General features: G+C 44.8%; 1 protein-coding gene across 1 annotated transcript in view; it reads right to left on the reverse strand.

Annotated features, from left to right (window-relative positions):
• COL6A6 (collagen type VI alpha 6 chain) overlaps positions 1–20,307 on the reverse strand; it is a gene marked incomplete at both ends in the record, with an annotated part of 91,948 nt that extends 71,641 nt beyond the window's left edge. Inside the window, 7 exons of the mRNA XM_080934160.1 lie at positions 5,758–6,327; positions 9,031–9,606; positions 12,028–12,585; positions 13,307–13,867; positions 14,851–15,471; positions 16,924–17,520; positions 20,247–20,307. Coding sequence (XP_080790286.1) covers positions 5,758–6,327; positions 9,031–9,606; positions 12,028–12,585; positions 13,307–13,867; positions 14,851–15,471; positions 16,924–17,520; positions 20,247–20,307 — 3,544 coding nt within the window. The remainder of the gene's footprint in view (positions 1–5,757; positions 6,328–9,030; positions 9,607–12,027; positions 12,586–13,306; positions 13,868–14,850; positions 15,472–16,923; positions 17,521–20,246) is intronic.
• Between the last annotated feature and the right edge of the window lie 2,071 nt (positions 20,308–22,378).

Here is a 22,378-nt window from a genome sequence, read left to right on the forward strand (position 1 = left end):
TGCCTGTGTATCTGTGTGTCTGTGTATCTGTGTATGTCCATGTATGTCTGTGTGTGTACAAGGATACCTGGGTGCCTCTTCATGTCATCTCCCACACACATTGATCAGTTGGATATTTTTAAGTCCCTGAAGCAACAACAACAACAACAAAACCAAATTAAATGCTTAGAACAAAGACTGGTGACTTAAGTCTTTTCTTTTTTAAGACAAGATCTCAGTGTAGAAAAAGGAAGCCTTACTTGATCATCAATTTCACCCAGAGATTTAAATGTTGTCAAAAAGTCTAGAAGACCTGCCTTCTACATTGCTGTCTTTGACCCTCTTCTTGGCTACTCAGAAAGTGAGACAGAGGCAGATATGGGAAGCATCAGAAATCAGCATCCCTCTTTTCTAGAACTTGTGTGTCCACTTCTCCTCCTTAGACTAACAATACTTTAACCCATCAACAGAAAACCAGGTGACAAAGCCACCCCACTGCCAATTTGGAAAGGCATGTACACCAGCAGAGATGTTGTAGCAACACCAACGGATCCTGGAATTGTTCCCTAGAGAGACTGAACCTTTAAAACATTTCATCTAGATGCCAAGAACACAATCTAATTTCCTCATTTTTAATTAAAATTGGCGAATGATCCCACAGTATGATCAAAGGGAGACAAGTTGGTGAGGATGTCCAGGCTAAGCAAACACATGCCTTAGTGCAGTGCCAAACAAGGCAAAACTGGAAAGAGAAAGGCTCGAAGGACAGATGTGTTTGAGAAATTTGGGGAACTCGAGGCTGTGCTTCATAGAGAATCTGCCAGTGGTAATTCAAATCCACCGGAGGCAGGGTAATTTGAGAAGTGAGCCTGGAAGAGAGATAAGGTTGGTTTTCAAACAGATCATGAAGAATTAAACTGGGGTCACAGGGCTGAGGATAGAAAAGGAGCCATGAAAGCAAAGGAAATTAGGAGAGCAGCCATTAAGGGGCAACAGGGTGGGAATGGGAGAGCAAAGGGAATCCTTCTGCCTGAGAATGAGGTCTTCTAGCAGCCATGTGGGAATCAGGGTGGAGCTTGGAGGTGGGGAGACAGGAGCTTCAGCCCTCATGTTGGGCAAATCTCTTACCCTCTTGAAGATTACTTTTCTTGACCACAAAAATCAAGACATTATATGTTTCAAAATAAAAACACAAAAGGACAGATTGGATGAGACAGAGGCTGCCCTGCCATAACCATCGGACTCTTATTTGTAAAGGTCTTTAGAATGGATGGTAGCATATTCTTAGTATTAATACTGAAGAGTCCCGGGAGCCAGAGGGATTGGGGACAGCAGAAAGCTGTCTACAGAATCAACTAAGCAGGGCTCCTAGGGGCTCAGAGAGACCGAAAGGGCAACCAGGGAGCCTGCAGGGGTCTGCACCAGGTCCTCTGCATATGTGACATGGTTGTTTAGCTTACAGATTTTGTGGGATTCCTAACAGTGAGAATGGGGGTGTTTCAGACTATTCTGTCTGCTTGTGGGATCTTTTTCCTGGGTTGCTTCATCCAGCCTTGATATGAGGGTTTGTCCCTAGTCTTATAGCATATTGTTATATTGGTTTTGGTTGATATCCCGGGGGGGGGGGGTATCCTTTCTTTTGCTGAAGAGAAATAGAGGAATGGATCTGGGGGAGTGGGAAGTAGGGGGGGGGACTGAGAGGAGAGGAGTGAGAGGAGTCTGTGGTAAGGATGTGACATGAGAGAATAATAAATTAAAAAGAGAGGAAAAGGAATACCATCGAGGGCCACAGAAGTGGCTCAGTGGGAAGGGGACTTCTGCCAAGCCTGATAATCTAAGTTCAATTCCCAGAACCCACACGCGGAAGGAGACAGGTGACTCCTGCTGTCCTCTGTCTTTGACATGCATGCTGTGGCACGTGTGACCCTCCCAAATGCTCACACTAAATAAATAACGGCAGGAGGAAAAATCAAGAAATGCTGTTGACAGGCTGAGGTGCATTAATGAGATTAGGTGGCTGTGGTCCTGAAGAAAGTATCTCAGTAGGAAAAGTGGACTGGTTGGCAGATGGGTGAAGGAGGAAAGACATTTATATGGGGCATTCCACACAGCTGCTAACACTTGGAGTCATTGCACACAGTGGGAGAAACATAAGCCCTGTCAGGCTTTATGAATGAGAAAAACTAAGACTCAAATGGTAATTGTGTCGCTAACATTCGGTACATTTCATTCACAAGTAGGTCAGATGAGACTGAGTTATAGCCAAGTGTGGTACTTCCCTGGCGTACATGCAGTCAATCCCCTGCATCCAAAACCAAACAGAAGCACCAACCAACAAACAAGCGAAACAAGTGTACAGACCGAAGCCTGGTTGACTTTGAAATACACTAATCTGCCGTCCGACCTCTGCAGTTGGGAGGATTATATCATTTCAGAAAGGACATCCCATAATATACTTGTGCCTCCCCTTGAAGCTTTATCAGTGCACATTCCAGCCTCATCAGCCTTCAGCTCACAGCTTGGCTACACAAGCCTGACATTCTTGTTTGCTGCACCAATGACTTGAGTTTATCTTAAAAAGCACTACTTGATCTATTTGTATTTATGAATGTTTCCTTAAGTTAAAAAAAAAAGAAAAACGTTTATATATGGGGTACCACATGGGGATGAGGTCAGAGGATAACTTGCAGCAGCCATTTTCCTTCTGACACGATGTGGGCTCCAGAATGGAGTTCAGTTGTCTGGATCGGGGCCAAGTGCCTCGCCTGGCTGAGCCATTTCGTTGGCATAACAACCACTTCTTTTAAAAATAGCTCACTACTTGGAGTTAATATTCCCTTTTTTAAAAAAAAAACTTTCTCAAGCACTCAAGTAGAAATTAAACTGTTCTAAGATAATTTTCAATCTCATAACTTAAAATCAGTATCTCTTGTGAAATAAGAAAATTAATGTAGAAGATTTGGCTAGAATCATCAGACACATGTCAAAGTTGGATCAGTATCTAAAGCAGGACAGCAGAAAGACAGTGGCTCCTAACCAACTTCATGACATTCAACCATTGACCCATCCATTGGGTTTTTACAAAAGATGGGAGACTGAAGCTTGGGAAAGTACACTCAGAGAGAGCTATCAACATACTCTGAGCTTCCTCACATATGAGAAGCAATTTCCTATTTAGTTCAAGAGGAAGGGGCTTCTCTTCCTTTTGAAGCTACTTGAAGTTCAAGTAGCTTCCAGTAACTTGAAAAGTAGCTTTGAGTTAAGTCTGGAAATTGGAGGAGTAAGAGCCGGTCACATGTGTTTTCTGGGAAAGGGGAATCCATTTCCAAGACTGTGACTTCCAGTGTTTCTGGGGACAGCTGACTTACCCCTGTGGCCCTTGGAACATCTATCCAAAAGCAGTAAAAAGAAACTGTCTCAGGGTCCACGAGGAAGGAGCAGACACCGTCCAGAATCCAGACATCAGTGGACACATTCCCCTAAGAATTGGCTTTGGTAGGGATACAGGTAGTGGGAAGATCTTAAAGGATGCTCCCACTCCAAGGCTCAGCATTGGCTGTGGGTCACGGTCAGAACACCAGTCTCTGACCAGTGCCATTGAGTGAAATGCTTCTGTTCCTCTCATCCTTCTCTTTCCCCAGAACATTTGAGGGTGGCTAGGGTCAGCAAGAGAAGAGGGATAAGACCTGAGAAAAGGAATAGTTCAAAAGTAAGGAACAGGAACACTATGGAAAATGTCCACCACGTGTAGTCTTGTGACTTGCAGCAGGTGAGCAGCTCATGGAAGGCTGGAAACGTAAAATAACCTTGGATGGAGTTTCAAGTTTCTAGAGTTACAGTGGAGCAGGCATATTCATCACCAAGAAGAGGCTCATTCCTTCCAAGGAGGTGGCTAAGTGAAAAAATCCAGCCCTTAGGCATGTGTTTAATGAGTTAGTGGTAGGCAATGAATGTAGGGTGTCATTGCTAGTCTTACCTGTTAACTTGACCACATCTAGAATCGATTAAAACCCAAGGTGCTGGGCATAGAAGAATCTTTTTTCTTAATTGAATGAGTTAAAGTGGGAAGACCCACTTTTAACCCCAGCCTTTTGAGGTAGAAAAAACCACCTGGACTGAACCTTCTGGAGGCAGCCTAGATCCAAGACATCAAAGAAGAAAAGTCTGCCTCTCTCTTTAGCATGACTTTCCCCCCCACCCCATCTATTTCCCCCTCCCTCCATCCCCCACCCACCTGTCTCTGCCTACTTGCTCTTGCGCTAGCTAGCAAGACCATTCCTTCACTGGCATTAGAACCTAGTTCTTCAGTATCCCATCATCTACTGAACCATCCAGCCTCATAGACTGGACATGAACAACTACCAGATTCTTGGACTTAAGTAGACAGCCATTGCTGCATGAGCTGGACCACAGCTTGACAGCCATTGCTGCATGAGCTGGACCATGGCTTTTAAGTCACTCTATCAAATCCTCTCTCTTTATAAAGAAAGATTTATTCTATCAGTTCTGTTCCTTTGGAGAATCCTGACCGATACAGAGGGACTTCAGAATTCCATGGCAGGTCAGGCCTATTCAGAATCCGGTTTGAACATGATTCATGCCAAGAGATCCTCACAAAGGCACTCTGAACCCGGTGATGTTCATCTACATGCCACAAAGGAAACATTCAACTCTGAGGAGCAACTTGTCCAAGAACAGATGGTATGGGGCAGAAATCTGAAGTCACACTCTTAGTCTCAGCTGCTTTCCTTTCCTGGGTGGAACTCTGTGGTTAATGTCTACCATGGGTACTCAAAATGATCATCAATCCATAGGACTTTGTAAAAAAAATAAAAGCTATTCTTTTGAAACTTTCCATCTACCAGGAAAATGTCAAAATGAACCCCAGCTCTCGTGTGTGTGTGTGTGTGTGTGTGTGTGTGTGTGTGTGTGTGTGTGTGTGCATTTGTGCATGTGTGTATGTGTGTATGTGTGTGTGTGCATGTGTGTATACACATGTACCCTAGAAGCCACAGGTCAACCTCATATGTTATTCATTCCCTTGGGTACCACAGACCTTATTTTTTGAAACAGAGTCTCACATGTCCTGGAAGTAATTTACTAGGCTAGGCGGACTATCCAGCAAACCCCAGGGACCTTCCTGTCACTGTCTCTCCAGGCCTGGGATCACAGCCATGCATAACCACATCTGGCTGTTTTACATGTCCTGGAGTAGAGGTGTCAAACTCAAATCCCTATGACTGTATACAAGCATTCACTAACTGACTGAGGACTCCAGGCCCCAAGTGTGGCCATCTGTAAGATAATTATTAACTTCTGTGGTAAAGTTTCAAAGTAAAGGTATAGACTAGAGATGCTCCCTCCCCACCCATGTGGGATCATTGCTTGCACTCTAGGCCTATTGCCAGGCAACCAAAATCCATCAGACAGCTCATTTTCTCTGTGGCATATTCTTCAATCTCAGAAAGCAGCTGGATTGTGAACAATGGCCTCTCTCCCCTCTCACATCTTCTAAAGTCAGGCATCTCTATTCACAGAAGAGCCATGTTCCCCCAGGGAGACAGGGCGAATAGAAGCCACAGGGTCTCTATTTCTCTGTGTCTCATTCCATGGTTCACAAAACACACACACTTCATACCTGTGAAAAAGTCCAGATTGAAATCTAGGGGCACAAATCTAAATTCTCCCGAAACCACCCCCCCGGGGGGGGGAGATAAACAGTCAGAGGAAAATGTCAGCAAAGGCAGTAGGAAAATCAGAAAAGCACTTGGTACTTACTGCTCTCACCACCCGAGGTACAGATGTTGCGAACGATCCTTTTCTTCACCTTTTTAAGCTCGTCGAAGTTATGCACCGTCAATTTTTTCGCCGCTGTCCCTGTGATCTGGACCAGCTGCTGGTCATCTACATCCCCGATGCCAACCGAGTAGATATCCACACCTATGTGTCTCAGCTCCTCAGCAGCCTGAGCTACCTCATCTTGGGACCGGCCATCCGTGAGGACCAGCAGCACCTGAGGGGTACCTGCGTTGATCCTACTGCCCGTGTCTGGCCGGAAGTAATGCTTCACCTTCCTGAGTGCATCTCCGATGTGGGTGTATCCAAAGATCTGCTGGATGCCTTCAATCTGTGTGGATATCTCCTTCTCCCCTGTGAATGTCCCCAGCAGAAACTCTGACCTGTAGCTGTCACTGAACTGTGCCGCTCCTATGCGGACTCGGTTGAGGCTGACATCGAAGTCTTGAACAACAGATGCCAAAAACTCCTTCATCTTCTGGAAGTCATCCGGGTGGATGCTGTTTGAACCATCCATGAGGAACACAAGGTCAACTTTTTCAATTTCACAATCTATGGAGAGCAGAGAGGAAAGGAAATGAGATAAGACCAGACGACTCTTCTTTAACCCTCCAGGAGTAAATTAAACGTCGGCAACTCTACAGCAAAAGAGTCGTTTGGAAGTTGTTTCTTATCTCATGCTACTCTGTGGCCACATTCACTGGAGAATAAAGAAATACAAATGATCCTTTCATAAAGGCAGTGGGAGTCACACATTGCTAACCCATCCTGTCCTGTTTCTCTTGGCTCTGTCAGTTTGGTGGTTCGCCATTCTCTGTTTTGACATGCCAGAGGACTGACAACTGGACTACACAAGAGCTTCTCTTAGCATCTGCAATCATGCCCTGACCTTTCCAGAAGGCAGGGACAGTAGTAGTACTGCAAACGACATTACCACGTATCCACATAGAGACTCCAGTGGCAGCAGATGGTCCGTATTACTGACTTGGCTTCTCTGGTCCAGTTGGTCCAATAAAATTTTTTTCTGGTTTATTAGGGAAATTTGTTAAGAGCATGCTTTCTGACCTTCCTCTTCTATCGGCTTCCTCTCTCTGGTGTATTCAGACAAAAATACTAGCTTAAGGGAAAAAAAGTGTTTTCAAGCATATAATGCAATATAGTCAGAGATAATTCTGTCTCATCTTTTGGGAATTACAAAACAAACAAAACAAGGGAGATTGATGCCAATAGGTAAAAGTCATGCCTAGCACACACTCATCTGGACCCTTTAACATTATGCTAAGTGCCATAATTTGCTGAATTTCCAGGGTTCTCAACACTGCCCCAACTTAAGTTTTTTAATTATGTGTGTAGTGTGTGTGTACATTAGTGTATAGGTGTGTGGGTATCTACATCCATTCATGAAGGCCAAATGGGGGAATATCAGGTGTTCTGACTTATTCTTTCCTCCTCTGTCCCTTGAGACAGGGTCTCACTGAGACTGGAGCTAGGCTGGTGTGAGTCTCATAGGCTGGACCTGTCTCAGCTCCCCCACAACCTAGACTCACAGGCACAATTGGCTTTGACATGGGCTGGGTTCTCATACTTGTTTGGCCAGCTTCCTCACTCTTAAGCACATTCTCAACCTCAAGCTAATTCTCAGCATTGTTTCAGGAAAGAGTAAAGGTGGTGGCTTTCCTACAGTCTGGATGAGAGAGAGAAGCAGACATGGCCCATCAGTCCTCTAGGAATGGAGGAGCTCCATCACACTGCTCTGCTTCTGGTTCATATTTGGCAGTCTGTCTCACTTCCGGTGGGAAGCCTCAGTCAAAACGTGCACTGTTCAACTGCACAGAGGAGAGGACAGATGCAAGTTCAGGCACTGGCCAGCAAAGGAAGCTAAGATTGGTCCTCATTCCTACTAACAAACAGAGGTTGTAAGCTTGCCAGAGAAAAAGCTAGTGGCTACTTCCTAAGGAGGTAAAACTCACAACAAACAAACAAAAGAAGACAAAAGCAGAGAAGCTAAATCATTTTGAAAAAAGAACTGCACCCACGTGTTAGCGTTGTGGACCAACAGCGTGATTGCTCTATAATAAAACTATTTGATTTCTTATTATTTGTTAGGGCACAAAGTTGCCTATATATTTTTTCCACCAAATAGGCTTCCATTCTGGAAAGCAAATTATCTCTTCTTGAGAAGAATGTGGTGGTTTGTATATGCTTGGCCCAGGGAGTGGCAGTATTTAGGAGGCATAGACTTGTTGGAGTAGCTGTGTCACTGGGCTTTAATACCTTTATCCCAGCTGCCTAGCAGTCAGTCTCCTGCTAGCAGTCTTCAGAACAAGAGGTGGGACTCTCAGATCCTCCTGCACCATGCCTGTCTGGACACTGCCATATTCCTACCTTGATGATAATGGACTGAACCTCTGAACCTGTAAGCCATTCCCTAGTCAGTCCCAATTAAATGTCATCCTCATAAGAGTTGCATTTGGTCATGGTGTCTCTGTTCACAGCAATTAAACCCTAACTAAGACATAGGCCTTAGAACCTCTTTCACTTTGAGGCTGAGGAGGAGGTGAACAGGGTCATACTACACAGGAGGTCTAGCCTGCAACTCAGAGTGCAGTCTAGGATGGGCTCGAACTGCCTTAGCCTCCTCCAGGTTCTAGGATTATAGGTACGCAGCACCATGCCTACAAGATAAAAAGTGTAACATGGCAGCTAAATGAATGAGTGTTGAATGAGTGTGCACATGCACAAAAACTCACGCCATCTCTAGCTTCCTGAAAGAAAAAGATGAACACAGCAATGCTGGCTGCCCTCTACCCCAGTCCTCCAAGACCAGACTGGAGTGTTTAATACCCAAGTCTGCATTTTTGGTGAATTGGTTTGGTCGGGAGAAGAGAGTGACTTCAGAGAATGGTGATGGCCCTTAGTCCAGGAGGCAGAGTGTGACTTTTGGCCAAAAGGCATCTAAGTGGACCTGGGTCCTAATGACGTATTTTCAAAAACAGCAGAGTTCCCAGTGTTAGAAGGGTCCAGGTGGGAGGCAGGAGAAGCATTTTCAAAAGTTTTTTTTTTTTTTTCCTGCTGGGGAGGAAGGCAAACGAAATATCCTTGAAAGCCTGCCCCAGTTTGGGGTCCTATGAATGGGAAGGTCACTTCCTAATATCAGTCCCTCCCAGAAAAACTTGTTCCCAAATGTGACTGGTTGCTATCTCACTCACTTGGCCCCCTTTAATAATTAGGAGGAACTTAAGTGACAGGCCTTACCGACTTTTGAAGAGTTACAGACACTGGCCGACACATCAGAGAATATCCCCTTCAGGCCTCCGAAGGTCTCTACGAAGTAGTACTTGTCGCTGGACCCCGCCATGGCCAAGAGCTCCCAGCTATTGGCACCCTCAATCCCCACAGCCAGGACAAGAATGCCTTTGTCCCTCAGAGCCTTGGCAGTGGCATTGAGCTTCTCCGCGTCATGAGATTCTCCATCGGTAATCACAATGAGGACTTGGGGGACTCCCTTGTGCAAACGGCTGCCCCGGGCTTCGGTGAACATGTGATCGGAGAAGGCGAGGGCCTCAGCGGTGTAAGTATTACCACCTATGGGCTGGTCATTCTGGAGCATGGAAATCACCTCCAGCTTTGTTCCTAGTTCATCCAGATAAAACAGTACCTCTGGGTCATCGGCATACTTCAGAGCTCCAAAGCGGACCTGATTCCTACCCACGTCAGCTTTCTTCACCAAGCCAATCATGAAGTCCTTCATGATGTTATATTCTTGATAGTCAATGCTGCCGGAGCTATCAATGACAAACACCACATCCAAAACTTCAATCCGCTTGCATTCTGAAAAGGAAGGAAAACAAACATCTGAGATTCAGCATGGGAAGTCCCCCGTCTTCCATTTATATGGGTGGCGTTTTCCCTCTGTAGGAACATGCTGTGCATCAGATTTTAAGCTTTCTGGATAACAGAGATACCTGGCTCTATTGTGCTGGTGGTACTTAGCAATGTTCAAATGAGATTTCAGAACAAGGGAACTGCAGAGTGAAACCTAGTACAAAGGTATAAGAAGGAATGGCCATCCCAGGACCATCGGGAGTACAACCTCTACCTTTAGACTAAAAAGGTGAAAATCCTAACTGTGTAACATTTCCATATAACTCATTTCTTCCTTATATGCTTCTATTTATACAAGGTTATTTTTAAGTTTATTGGGATCCTGAGCTTTTATTAACACCCCACGAGGAAATAACAAAACAATAGCAACCACAAGAATTTGATAACACTATGTTTTTATCATGGTTGTATGTTGACTGATTTCTGAGCCTACATTTCTTCTTTTTTGACTTTCTTGAGATATTTACTTCCATTATTAGGATGCATCATAAAAAGTAGACCAGTTCTCTTCTAGCTCAAGTGAGTTGTCCTAACATAAAATTCCTATGAACTTGTTAAGGCCAAGGTCAGCACCATGGCAAAGTAGAGTAGGACAGACCTAATTTCCAATTTATCTAATGGAGCCCGCCCCACCATGAGTTCTAGAGCTTAACTCATCCTCTCTGGAGAAGTGGCGTCCTGAGATGATCAAGTGGTCTTTATGTTGGTAGTACACGCTCTCTCTTTGGGTCTTAGGAAAAATGCAATCCAGATATTTGTTAACTCATCTATTCTGGAGAAACGGAACTTGGAGAAAGTACTCCCCCAGCTAGTTTTCACATTTCCCTCTTTTGCAAGCCACTTGCCAGCCATGTGGTGGACCGTTGAAAACACAAGAGCCAATGTACTCAATGCTGACCAGAGACCATGTGTGCAGAGCCAAAAATCAAATTCCCAAGAAAGGCTGACTCCACTGAAGAACTAGGTCCCCCCAGCCATCTGCTGGCTGTGAAGATTGCTTGGGTTTCTTGGGGACTCGAGGGTGGAGGGGAGGGTTGTTCAGCATTGGAGACCTTCGAAGAGCTTATATTTATTACGGATGGTATTGCCAGGAAACAAAAACAAACAAACCAGATGTAGTCCTTCTACCAAACTCAGACAACAGCCACCAAACCCTACAGAAGGGCTTGAGCTAGCACAACAAGACAATGTCTCTTCCCCCTTAAAAGTCTGCAAATAACATCTTTTTAGAGTGAATTTCCAGAATGGAAATTCAGTCATTCAGCCCAGGGGTCACAGAACAATTTAGCTGCTTATATTTGCTGGCCTTCCTTCTGTGGATTCGGGCACTTGGGGGTTGTGTGTGAGATGCTGGGGTTCAGTCCCATGACCTTGAGAGTGCTCTAGCACTGAGCTGCTCCTTCAGCCTGGAGCTCTGCTTTTCCCACCTCCATTCCTCTGCAGTGTTATAGAAGAGTGGGAAGTATGTCCTCTACGTCGCTGAAAGCATCTATTGCTCAACTTCGTGCCCTACTTTCCTGTTTTGTACAATTTAGCAGACAGTTCTCACAAACATTTTACTTGATTAAGTTGATGCTAAGCCAAACCTGAGTCTTCCTGCTCAGGAGGCTACTAGGTTCCTCTATCAGATACCTCAGCAGCTCATATTAGATCTATTAGTGTGATCTAATGGCATAGGACATATAAGGTCGGGCCCCTCGTTGGAAGGCAGGGCCAACCATGGTGGGACTGGAGTTTTAACATTGCCTATGGGGTTGTGCTGAAACTAGACCCATAGCTGAAGTGACCGCCTTACATGGCTCTCATCTCTACCCCGTTGGTAAGGCCTGCTAGTTAAGTTTTTCCTAATTATTGAAAAAAGAGGGTCAAATGAGTAAGATACCAACCATTTTGCTTTCCTTCCTCCGCTCCTGGAAGCACCTCCCCAAAAGACCACTTCCACAAGAGCACTTGACAGTGCCCTCCCCTTCCAGGGAACCTGACATAAGACCTGGTGACATCGCGGTTCTTAAAGAAGTAATTGATCACATTAGGACTATGATTTGTCTGCAAATGGAAAAGCCGTTGGCCCAAATTGTTCTTTTATGGATTTATTTTTTATATGGGGAATTGGGGAGGCACTGAGCCAAGGTCTTACTCAATGTCCCAGAGTAGCCTGAGACTCATTATGTAGACCAGGCTGGCTTTGAACTCATGGCCGATTTCCTAGTCTCAGAGCTCGAATACTGGGGGTGCCATCCCCAGCTCTTAACTCCAAAGGTCAAAGGCACTGAAGCAAGCATTTCGAGTAAGAAGCTTACAGCACTCAGATGCAATTCTATTTAATCAACAGTAAGCAGCAGTAAGTACAGGGTTGCCCATGCTTACCTTCACGGGGACTGCAGATTCCCAGAACGAGGTCATCTTCAATGTGCTGCAGAATGTCAAAATTCTCAACATAGAAAACCATCTCTGGCTTCCCGCTGATCTCCTCCAGCTGGGTAACATTGGAGCCAAACACTCCCACAGAATAGATAATCACACCTTCTCTGCGAAGGGCCACTGCTGGGTCCCTTACTATGTCCTGAGCCTCGCCATCCGTGATGAGAATGAGGAACTTCCTGACGTTGGGCCGGGCCCCCTTTTCAGGACTAAAGTACTGAGACACAAAGGTCAGGGCACTGCCTGTCAAGGTTGTTTCTCCAATGAGGGTCATTTGGTCAATGGCATTGGCAATGTCACTTTGAGACATGAATGTGTTGAGCTGAAACTCCTCCTTGTTTTCGTGGCTGAACTGGACCACACCAATCTGCACTCGGTCAGCCCCGATCTGGGATTTGCTCACCAGGCTCTTCATAAACATCTTCATCTTGCTGAAGTTTTCAGGTCCGATGCTGCCAGAACTGTCCACCAGAAATATGATGTCCGCTTTCATGTGTCTGCAGGCTGCATGGGAAAGACTGGGATGTTTATGTACATCGCTGCACGTGAGAAATTAAGAGTTCACAGGAAAACCCAGATCACAAACATTTCTGTGTTCAAGCTCAGTGTGTGCATCATAAAGATAGCTTAGGGGAATAAAGCATCACAAGCAATAAGAGCCAAGACTATTCTGTTTGTTGGTAATTTGCTCAAGCAGCTCCATCTCAGCACCATCTGAGGCCAGGTCATTTTTGCTGTAGCAGCACTCTGAATGGCCAGTCTGTACGATGGTTAGCAAATATCCTGCCTTCATCCATTCAGTGATGCTAAGAGAGATCCCTACTCAAGACACCAGAAATATATCTACACATTACCAAATACTCTCAGATAGTAAAAGCCATGTGGGAAAAATTACTGACACAGCACTCCAGAGAAATCTAGACAAGTTCATTTATAAAATGAAATGCGCATCAGAGATCCACATCCCTTTCAGAACAGTTTTGATTGTATTATATATTTTAGCAGGGGTCTGTGGGGAAAGGCTAATTAATACTCAGACAGAAACCCTCCAAATAGCTGTCATTCTTCCAATATTAATTTATACGACAATGGGGTTTTGCTTTGTTCTGGAGAGAAAATACCACATAGGTCAACAATCTCAACTTAGAAATGTGAGTCATCTGTCTAGACTAACAGTGTCTCTCTGTGAGCTGCTGTCTGAAGGTCAAGCCGAGCCATCTCCTACCTTCTTCAGCACAGATCTCCTGAACCACTTGGTTCCTTATGTCCCTCAGGGCATCGAATTCATGCACATAGTAAACGCGCTTTTCCTCTCCTGCAATCTCCTGCAGCTGGGTTTGGTTGGCCTCCTTGACACCGATCGCATACACACGGATGTTTTCCTCTCTCAGCTTAAGTGCGGGCTCCAGGACGCTGTCCTGGGACATGCCATTTGTCAGAACAACCAAGTGACACGGCACTTTGTTGCCTCGCTGCTTCTTTGCTCTTTGCAACAGCTTCAGGGTGAAGTTCAGGGCTGCACCCGTGTTGGTACTCCCACCCATCTGCCTGATGTTCTCGATGGCCCTTCCCAAGTCAGGCTTGTTAGTATACTTATCAATCTCAAATTCCAAGTCCCAGGTGTCGGCATACTGCACGGCCCCTACTCGAACCTTGTGGGGAGCGATGTTGAACATGCCCACCACTTCTGACAGGAAGGTCTTCATTTCATGGAAGTCTGTGGGCTGGGTGTTCCCCGAACCATCAATGAGCAGATAAATATCAGCTTCCTCTGTATCCACACAGGCTGAAATGGAACCAAAAAGTTGAATGTGGCAACTGGGGCAAATGTGAGAGAAACAGGAGTACAGGTGGGAAGGATGAGTATCATAAACATCTGCAGAAGGAAGACGGAAGTGACTTCCGGGCATCAAAGACTTGCTTCCTAGCTTGGGATGAGGGTTCAGCATGGGTTGGATAAAATGAGTTGTTTCTGATAGTGTGAGACTATAACCTTAATCCTTTGCCGTAAATAAGGACAAATATATGTGTAGGAAAGCGAGAAATTTCTCTTTGCAAGTTGTTTTTCTCCACTAGTAAATAATATTTGAAGAGAAAGAAATATAATGTGGAACAGAGGGCATGTAGCGGGATACTGTGAGCATGCGAGTTCTTTTTCCTAGAATCTGGAAAAAATTATTTACTTCTTCCCTATTCCTAGTCCTGACCTTCAGTGGGGGCTTTGAGTGTAGGACACAGTGACTCAGTAAATAAGCTATAAGTAATCATTGCATAATCTATACAAATATGTTTACATATACATAGATATGAAATATTTGTATAGCATCTATGACTATACATGTACAAAACAAACATTGTGTACTGCAAAAAATACAACCTGTTCTCTCTCCAAGTGTGCAAGTAATAGATGGTTACTTAATCTGTCTTCTATACAAATCATGTTTCTTATGTAGTCTGTACTTTGGCCTTGGGGGTTAAAGGAAGAGAAAGGTAAATAAGAATAAAGTACAGGGAAGACCAGGAGAATTGGGGAGGCAAAGAATGAAAGCCAGCAAAAGGGGGCAGAGTCGGAAATGTCTGAAGTAACGGGTGCAGCTAAAGCCCTGTCAAGGAGGAGATGCTCCTCCCAGGCTCACAAGCTGGACTTCCTAGTACCCAGCTAACCTCAAATTTAAGATTTCATTCTGCCTACCTACTTCTGTATGTATAACACTCAAGAGATGAGAATAAAGAAGGCTCTAGAATGGCCTTCTCCCAGTGAGACTTTACCAGATTTGAGGGTCTCGGTCCGTTCTGAGAAGACAGAGACTGTGTGTGTGATTTGGTTCCTCAGCTTTTTCAGGAATGTCTGGTTGTGGGTGGCCAGCTCTGAGAAGTTGCCCAGTTTGGAGGTGAACTGTTCGGCAGGGTAGGATGCGATCTTCTCCAGCTGCTCTGGGTTAGCCCCCTCTATGCCCATGGTAAAGATGGTCACTCCCTCCCGCCGGAGGTTGACAGCTGCCTTGGTCACGTTGTCTTCTGAAGCTCTGTGGGTCACCAGCACAGCGATCTGAGGCACTCCTTGGTTCTTCCTACTGCCCCTCTGTGCACTGAAGACTTCCTTCCTAGTCTTTTTTAGGGCAGCTCCAATGTAGGCCTGCCCTACATGAGGGGACAGATCCTGTATGTGCTGCAAGACCTCTGTCTTGTTGGTACCCATGCTCAGAGAACTGATCACCCTTGTCTCATTGCTATAGGCAACCAGGCCAACTCTCATGCAGTTTTCCTTTATGTCAAGGGCAGAGACACTTTCCCCCAGGAATGCTTTAAGATGATCTAGGTTCTCTTGGCTGCCATTAATGGCCATGTCCAACAGGAATACCACATCAGCCACAGAAGGACCTTGGCAAGCTGTGTGGGGAGAAAGAAATGGGTCAGCATAGCTATTACAGGAGGGTCAGCATCTCTGTTGAGCTTAAGACATATAGAACATACAGTTGATCTCAGCTATATGAAAAAGGTATGATGTGATTATTTATAAATATATATGGTATATATTTTTTATAAAATAATAAAGTGAGATGCAGTGTTTACCTCAGAGTTGGCATAGATATTAAAGAGATAAAATACTTAACATGGAGCCTGGTAGATATAATTCATTCAATGAACACTAGCCATTAAATATGAAAATCACTTAGGTAACACCTTTATTGTACTCAGCAGCTCAAACCTAAATATTGCAAAGGAATGATAAGGGATGCCCTTGCATTTTCAATGATTTGGGAAAGACATCAGTAGTAATGAATCGTATTTCTATAAACTGCCACAAGAAAAGCATTCTGTATTGTCAAGACTTCATCTCCAGCTGATTTAACCAAGGGGGTAGACTGTGAAGAACACAGGAGCTAATTCAGAATCAAGCAGCAGAATAAGCAATGTGGGGTTCAGGCTACCAGCCTAGAAACCAGGGGACTTCACCCAGCTCTGGCCACACATGGCTGCTTGGCACTGGGGCATATCATACCACTTTAATTCTTTGCTTCAGCACTGAGGCATATCTTTATTTAATTCTTTGCTTCAGAACAGGGTTTGAATAACCAGAGGTTGGCTTCAGCTTGATATTCTGCGGTTACAGTATGTGGTTCCCAAAGCTAAAGGTTTCTCCAGAACCAAATTAGTTTTCATGGAACCAGTCATAAACCTGCAGCAAGAACAACCCAGGGAGGTGGCTGAGAGCAACCTGGGTTGCAAGGAGGAGGCATTGCAGACTTTTTAAATCCAGGGCTAAACAGACCATTAAAAAAAACTCAGGCTTGTGGGATTCCTTTTCTCTTTTTTCTTTTTTTCTGGCCACAACCTCTATATCTTCTTTAACACTCAGCGGTAATTAATACCTGAAAAAACTACCCATTGGAAGAAAGGGGTACTCACAGGACTCTAATTCCCTTTTCACCTTGATTCTTCAAAATCATTTTGATATTATTACAATAGCTCAATGTCCTGGTAAATCTTGTTATCAATTTGACACACTTAGAAGGACTGCCTCCATCAAATTGGCCTGTGGGCATGTCTCTGGAGCCTTTCCTTGATTGCTAATTGATGGAAGAGGACTCCGCCCACTATGGGCAATACCATCCCTAGGCAAATGCGGATATATAAGAAAGGTAGATGAGTAAACTAGAGGGAGCCAGCTACCAAACAATGTCCTACTATGGCCTCCACTTCAGTTCTTGATTGAATCTCCACCCTGGCATTCCTCTGCAATGGACTATAGATCTGTAAGCTAAAATAAACCCTTTTCTCCCTAAGTTGCTTTTGGTTAGTGTCTTATCACAACAATATAAAGAAAATTAGGACACCCACCTTCTACAATACTGTCATCGGCCATCCCTTCCCTGTACTGAGTCACATCCTTGATGATCTGTGTCATATTTGGAGCAAACGCACTGAGGTCCCTGGCAGTCCTGAGGTTGAAATGGAACCGAGAGGTGGCCATGGCCTTCAGGTTTTCCTCAGAAGCCTTCTGCACCCCCACAGAGATGATCTTCACCCCATCTTCCCGCAGGGCCTTCGAAGCCTCTTCCACGTCATCCTCAGACTCCGCTGAAGCCAGCACCACCAGGATTGGGGGAAACTGTTTCTTGTCTCTTCCGTTTGTGGGAGCAGAGAAATAGATCCTGTGAGCCTCCTGCAGGGCGTTCCCTATCTTCAGGGACCCACCGAGGAACCCGAAGTTCTTCTTCAGATGGTTCAGCATGGGGTTCCTGTTCTTGAAGGTGCCTAGTTGGAACTCACTGTGGAGAGTGTCACTGTACTGGGCCAGGGCCACGCGGTACTTGTTGGCCTCTATGGGGAGGCTGCTGATCATCTTGTGGATGAAAGTTTTCACAAGAGGAAAGGACTTAATCCCTACGTGATCTGAACTGTCCACCAGAAACACCACATCTGCATACTCGGGGCCTATAAAATCATAACATAGCAAAAAGTTTTAGAAAGTTTCTGTTATGTTTAATGCCAACTACACACACACACACACACACACACACACACACACACACACACACACGGGGGGGGGGGGAGTATACAAATAGAAAGTTAGTTTTTTCCTTTGAAAAAAATTTAGAACCTTCCTGATAAATCGAACAGAATAGTTTAACAGCACATAAGCTCTCAGGAAATCTCTCAGTGTTTGTTTCTTGGTGTGAGTACTTTAGACAGCTTCTCATTTGAAAGCTTTACAACAATGAGCGCATTGTGCAAACAATTAGCTAACTGGGAATAGGTAAGCTTATCAAAGTAATTTAATGGGCAATTTCCTCCTGTACTTTATAGAATTTGAGACGTGGCCACATGCACACAAACATACCTTCACATGTCCACACATGCACACACACATCAAAACATTGATCATGCTCATTTGAATCAGATTCCTTCAGATTGGTTAGAACTATGAAACCTGAGCCTCTGTCACTGTGATTCTCACTTAAGTGATGCCTCAGGTTATCTGATTAATTTATAAACGTTATTTTCGTATTACAAACTGTTGAGCTGATGAAGCTCAAGGCATCACGAATACACAGGATTGGCTGAATCGTCAGGAAAGTTATTTCTAATACATTCAGTGAGTCATATGGATGGACACCATGATTGATAAATTCATTTTCTTATACACAAGATATGATGGCAGCAAAGAACTTGAAGTGAGAAATGGGATTATAATCTCAGTTTCTATTAAGCATATTTTATGCTGGAACACAAAAAACCTTTCTGAACCTTCAACAATTTGCAAGATGTCAAGAAAAAAATATATGTGCCATTATACAATCATATACAATTAAATATATATAAATGAATGATATAGTCTCATGTATGCCAGGCTGGCTTTGAACTCTTTATTAATTTTTATTGGTTATTTTGTTTATTTACATTTCAAATGTTATTCCCCTCTTCCCAGTTTCCTATCCGTGAGCCCCCATCCCTCCTCCCTTCCCCCCATCTCTATGATGGTGCTTCCCCACCCACCCACCTGCCCACTCCTGCCTCAGCAGCCTAGAGTTCCCCTATCCTGAGTCATCAAGCATCCGTAGGACTAAGGGGCTCCCTTCCCAGTGATGCCCCACAACGCAATCCTCTGCTTCCTATCCAGCTGGAACCCTGGGTACCCCCTGCACACTCTTTGGCTGGTGGTTTATTCCCTGGGGGGTGGGGAGGGTCTGGTGGCTTTGAACTCTTGATCTCCTGCCATCACTTCCCAAGTGTCAGAATTACAGGCGTGTGTTCAGCACCATGTGGGGCTCTACGATTCTAGTTTTACTTTATAGAAAATCAGTGTGAACTAGCTTCACTTACTGACAGCTTTGTGTCTGGTCTGTGAGCTTTCAGCACTTCGTCACAAAGGAAGATGGGTAAATGGTATGCACTTGTGTGTGCCTTGTGTGGGAAAATGCAGTGCACTTGGATTATGTGACAGGAAACCTCCCTGGCCTCTGCTCATTCTGTGATCATTAGTAAGTTATCCAGAATACATGAGCCCGTCTCCTCTGCTCTAAAGCATGCAGGTTCAATTAGCAAATGCCCAGGCTAGCTCCTCACATCAGCCTTTTATCACAAATCATTACTCAATAGATTCCTATCACACCATACTAGTCCCTGCTTTCTTCTTCTGTTGCTAAGAAAGCAGCCCTAACTTCCATCATCTGGTCTCTGTGAGCAACTGACCAAAGCTCGAAGGATAAGCTGGTCCTTTCTCATCTTTCAAGTGACCTCATCCCCAGCAATCTGAGATTCTTGAGTTGATTGCGGAGCCAGAAACATTCAGGGGAGGAATGAACAGAGGGCCAGTGGGACCTTCTTCTCAGGACAGCCTGGTTGGTCCAGGGAACCCTGCTCAGGGCAGTTTGATACATGGCCATCGGTAACCTTTCTCCTCATGCATAAGCTCCTGTATCTTGTGTAGGAAAGACTTGTGGCTGATGAGCAGTGATACTCGGGTCCTTTGTCATGTATAAGCCATGAGATATGTGGGGGAGGGGGAGATCGACTCTTCTTAGAAAGCTCAAGGCAATGGGGGCAAAGTCTAGTTTATCTCCACAAAACTTGTTCAAGATTAGAATCCTAGAGAAAGCTATTAAAGCCCATGTAGGTGGTCCTAGAGGCGAGCCAGCCAGCACCTACACCAACTACTGAAGCGGGGCTGGAGGAGGTGGTGGGAGGTGTTTTGGACTTCATTTTGCTGGACATGAGTTACTGAGGGCAATTACTAACAGAGCAGAAGCTTTCTCCAGGGTAAGCACAGGCATGCTCTTATAAGCATAAGGCAAACAAGCTGCAGCGCCAGGCAGCGGATCTACACATTTAGCCAAAGCAACAGTTTTAGTCAAGTCAATTCGAAACAGAGACAGCGTGATCTTTCCAGTGCTTAACTCAGCAGAATTCCCAAGAAAACCTGGAATAGGCTGAACTGGGGACAAAAAGGATAGTTTTCCTGTATTTTATCAGTAGCCCAGGATTTCCGAAGAACGCAGGGTAACCAAAAAAAGATAAAACTTTGCCCCCACGTCCTCACTGGCACTGAAATCAGGCAGGGTGAAGCAAATGCCCTAACGTTAACAGCGTACACTCGCTGACTAGCTAGTGCATATAACAAAAGTTATTAACGAAAAGGAAGCACTTCCATTTCTTCTTACCAGAATCCTGGTTCACACAAACATGGAAACAGGTCATTGTCAGGAGCAAACTCAGCAGCATTTTCAGGTTGTAGGCTGAAAGATCCCCGACTCGAAAGCTGAAAGGCAAACATAGAAAATCACGTGAAGCTTATCTGCGCACCAGGACTCACACAGGTGACGGCAGACAAAATTACACAAGTAAACGCCATGTGATGATGGGTGCTGTGTGACAAAAGCTCACTGGACTTCTAGACTGTGAGGCAGCTCGGAGGCAAGGGAGGCTCCCTTACAGGTATGCTTTCCTGCTTCTTAGACCTTGAGAAAACAGGAGATATTGGTCAGTCAATGGAAATGCCCAGATGCACTGTGTTCCCGTCAGTCTTTGCCCCAAGTCCCGGTGTATTCTATCTACTCGTTGCCATGACAGTGTGGAGTTTATTGCAATGAGGTCTAAGACTGCTGCTTAGATGCACAATGATTGCCGTTTCTTTATAATTTTGAGTGGGCTGGAACTGGGCTCCTAAGAGGCCATTTTAGCCAACCTTTTCAGTCAAAGGAACTAAGTCTTAAGTCTTCCTCCTCTTCCTTCTCTTTTTCCTCCTCTTTCTCTTCCTTCTCTTTTTCCTCCTCCTTTTCCTCTTGCTTCTCTTCCTCCTCCTCCTCCTCCTCCTTCTCTCTCTCTCTCTCTCTCTCTCTCTCACACACACACACACACTCACACACACACACACACACACACACTCACACACACACACACAGCATTTGATTATACACACTAGTAGGAAAATGCATGTGCAGGTGATAATGGGTTTACTTTTATTGTACCAAAATATAGACAAGTGACCGTGCCTTAAATGTCGGTCTACTACTATATATAAGCAGATTCTCTCATGGGTGTCAAAAAGATCTGATTGCTTAAAGAATGTGAAGAAAGAGTGAGAGACACTTGAAGTAATTAGCATGAAATTTAAATTCACAGCGCACTTCACCTTCTGTAGTTATCATTCTAATGCTGATTGCCTCTCATCCTACAAACAAAAGTGGGGTCTCTTTAATCTGTGCTCTGCTGGGTTACATCCACTCAGAATCCTAGGTCTTAGTAAATTTATGCTGTGATGGCAAGAGCGCCTCATTTACTCTGCAGCAGAGAAGAAAAGTTGGGCAATGCATCAGACTCTTCAACTCAAGTGAAGGGCCAGAAACATCTGCTAGGAAACAGAACATTTCGTTGGAAACAGAACACTGGGTTGAGATTATTAGACTGGTCCTGGGGAAGACAGAATCTCTGAGCATGCAGTTATCTCTGCAGAATGCACCACCCCCCCAAACTGAAAAAACAAAATGATGAAAGGAAGGGAAGGAAGAACAGGGGAGAGGAGGAAGAGCAGGAGGAGGAGGAAGTGGAGGAGGAGGGTAAGAGGAAGGGGAGGAGGAGGGAGAGGAGTAAGAAGAGGGGAAGGAAGAAGAGGAGGGGAAGGAAGAGGAAGAGGAAGGAGAGGAGGAAGAAGAAGGAGAGGAGAAAAAGGAGGGGAAGGAAGAAAAGGAGGGGGAGGAAGAAGAGGCCCAAGAACTGCATGACCACAGAAGAGGAAACCTCAGAACAAGGAACAGAAAACTATTAAAAGAAATGATGAGGATGTTCCTGAGATTGGTGACAGAATTTAAATAGAGGAAGCACAGGAAGCTCAGAGAATACCCCAAGCTGGATGAATGCCAAACACCACACTAGAGTGATAGTTCTTGAATTTCAGAAACAAAGATGAAGAAGAAACCTAGGGGGTAATTTTTTTCACCCATTAAGAATAAACCACACCTGAAACTTTCTTGCAAACCACATGTCTTATTAGTTAGGGTTACTATTGCTATTATGAAACACCATGAGCAAAGAAACTCGGGGAGGAGAGGATTTATTCCGTTTATGTTTCCACACTACAGCTCATCACTGAAGAACACCAGGATAGGAACTCAAGCAAGGCAGGAACCTGAAGGCAGGAGCTGATGCAGTGGCTATAGAGGAGTGCCGCTTTCTTGTTTGTTTCAAGTTTGTTCCCAATGGCTTGCTCAGTCTGCTTTCTTATAGAACCCAGGACCACCAGCCCGGGAGTGGCCATACCCACAATGGGCTGGGACCTCCCTGATCAATCACTAAT

The sequence above is a fragment of the Micromys minutus genome (genome assembly GCF_963924665.1).
Source record: "Micromys minutus genome assembly, chromosome: 21".
NCBI classification, from domain to species: domain Eukaryota; kingdom Metazoa; phylum Chordata; class Mammalia; order Rodentia; family Muridae; genus Micromys; species Micromys minutus.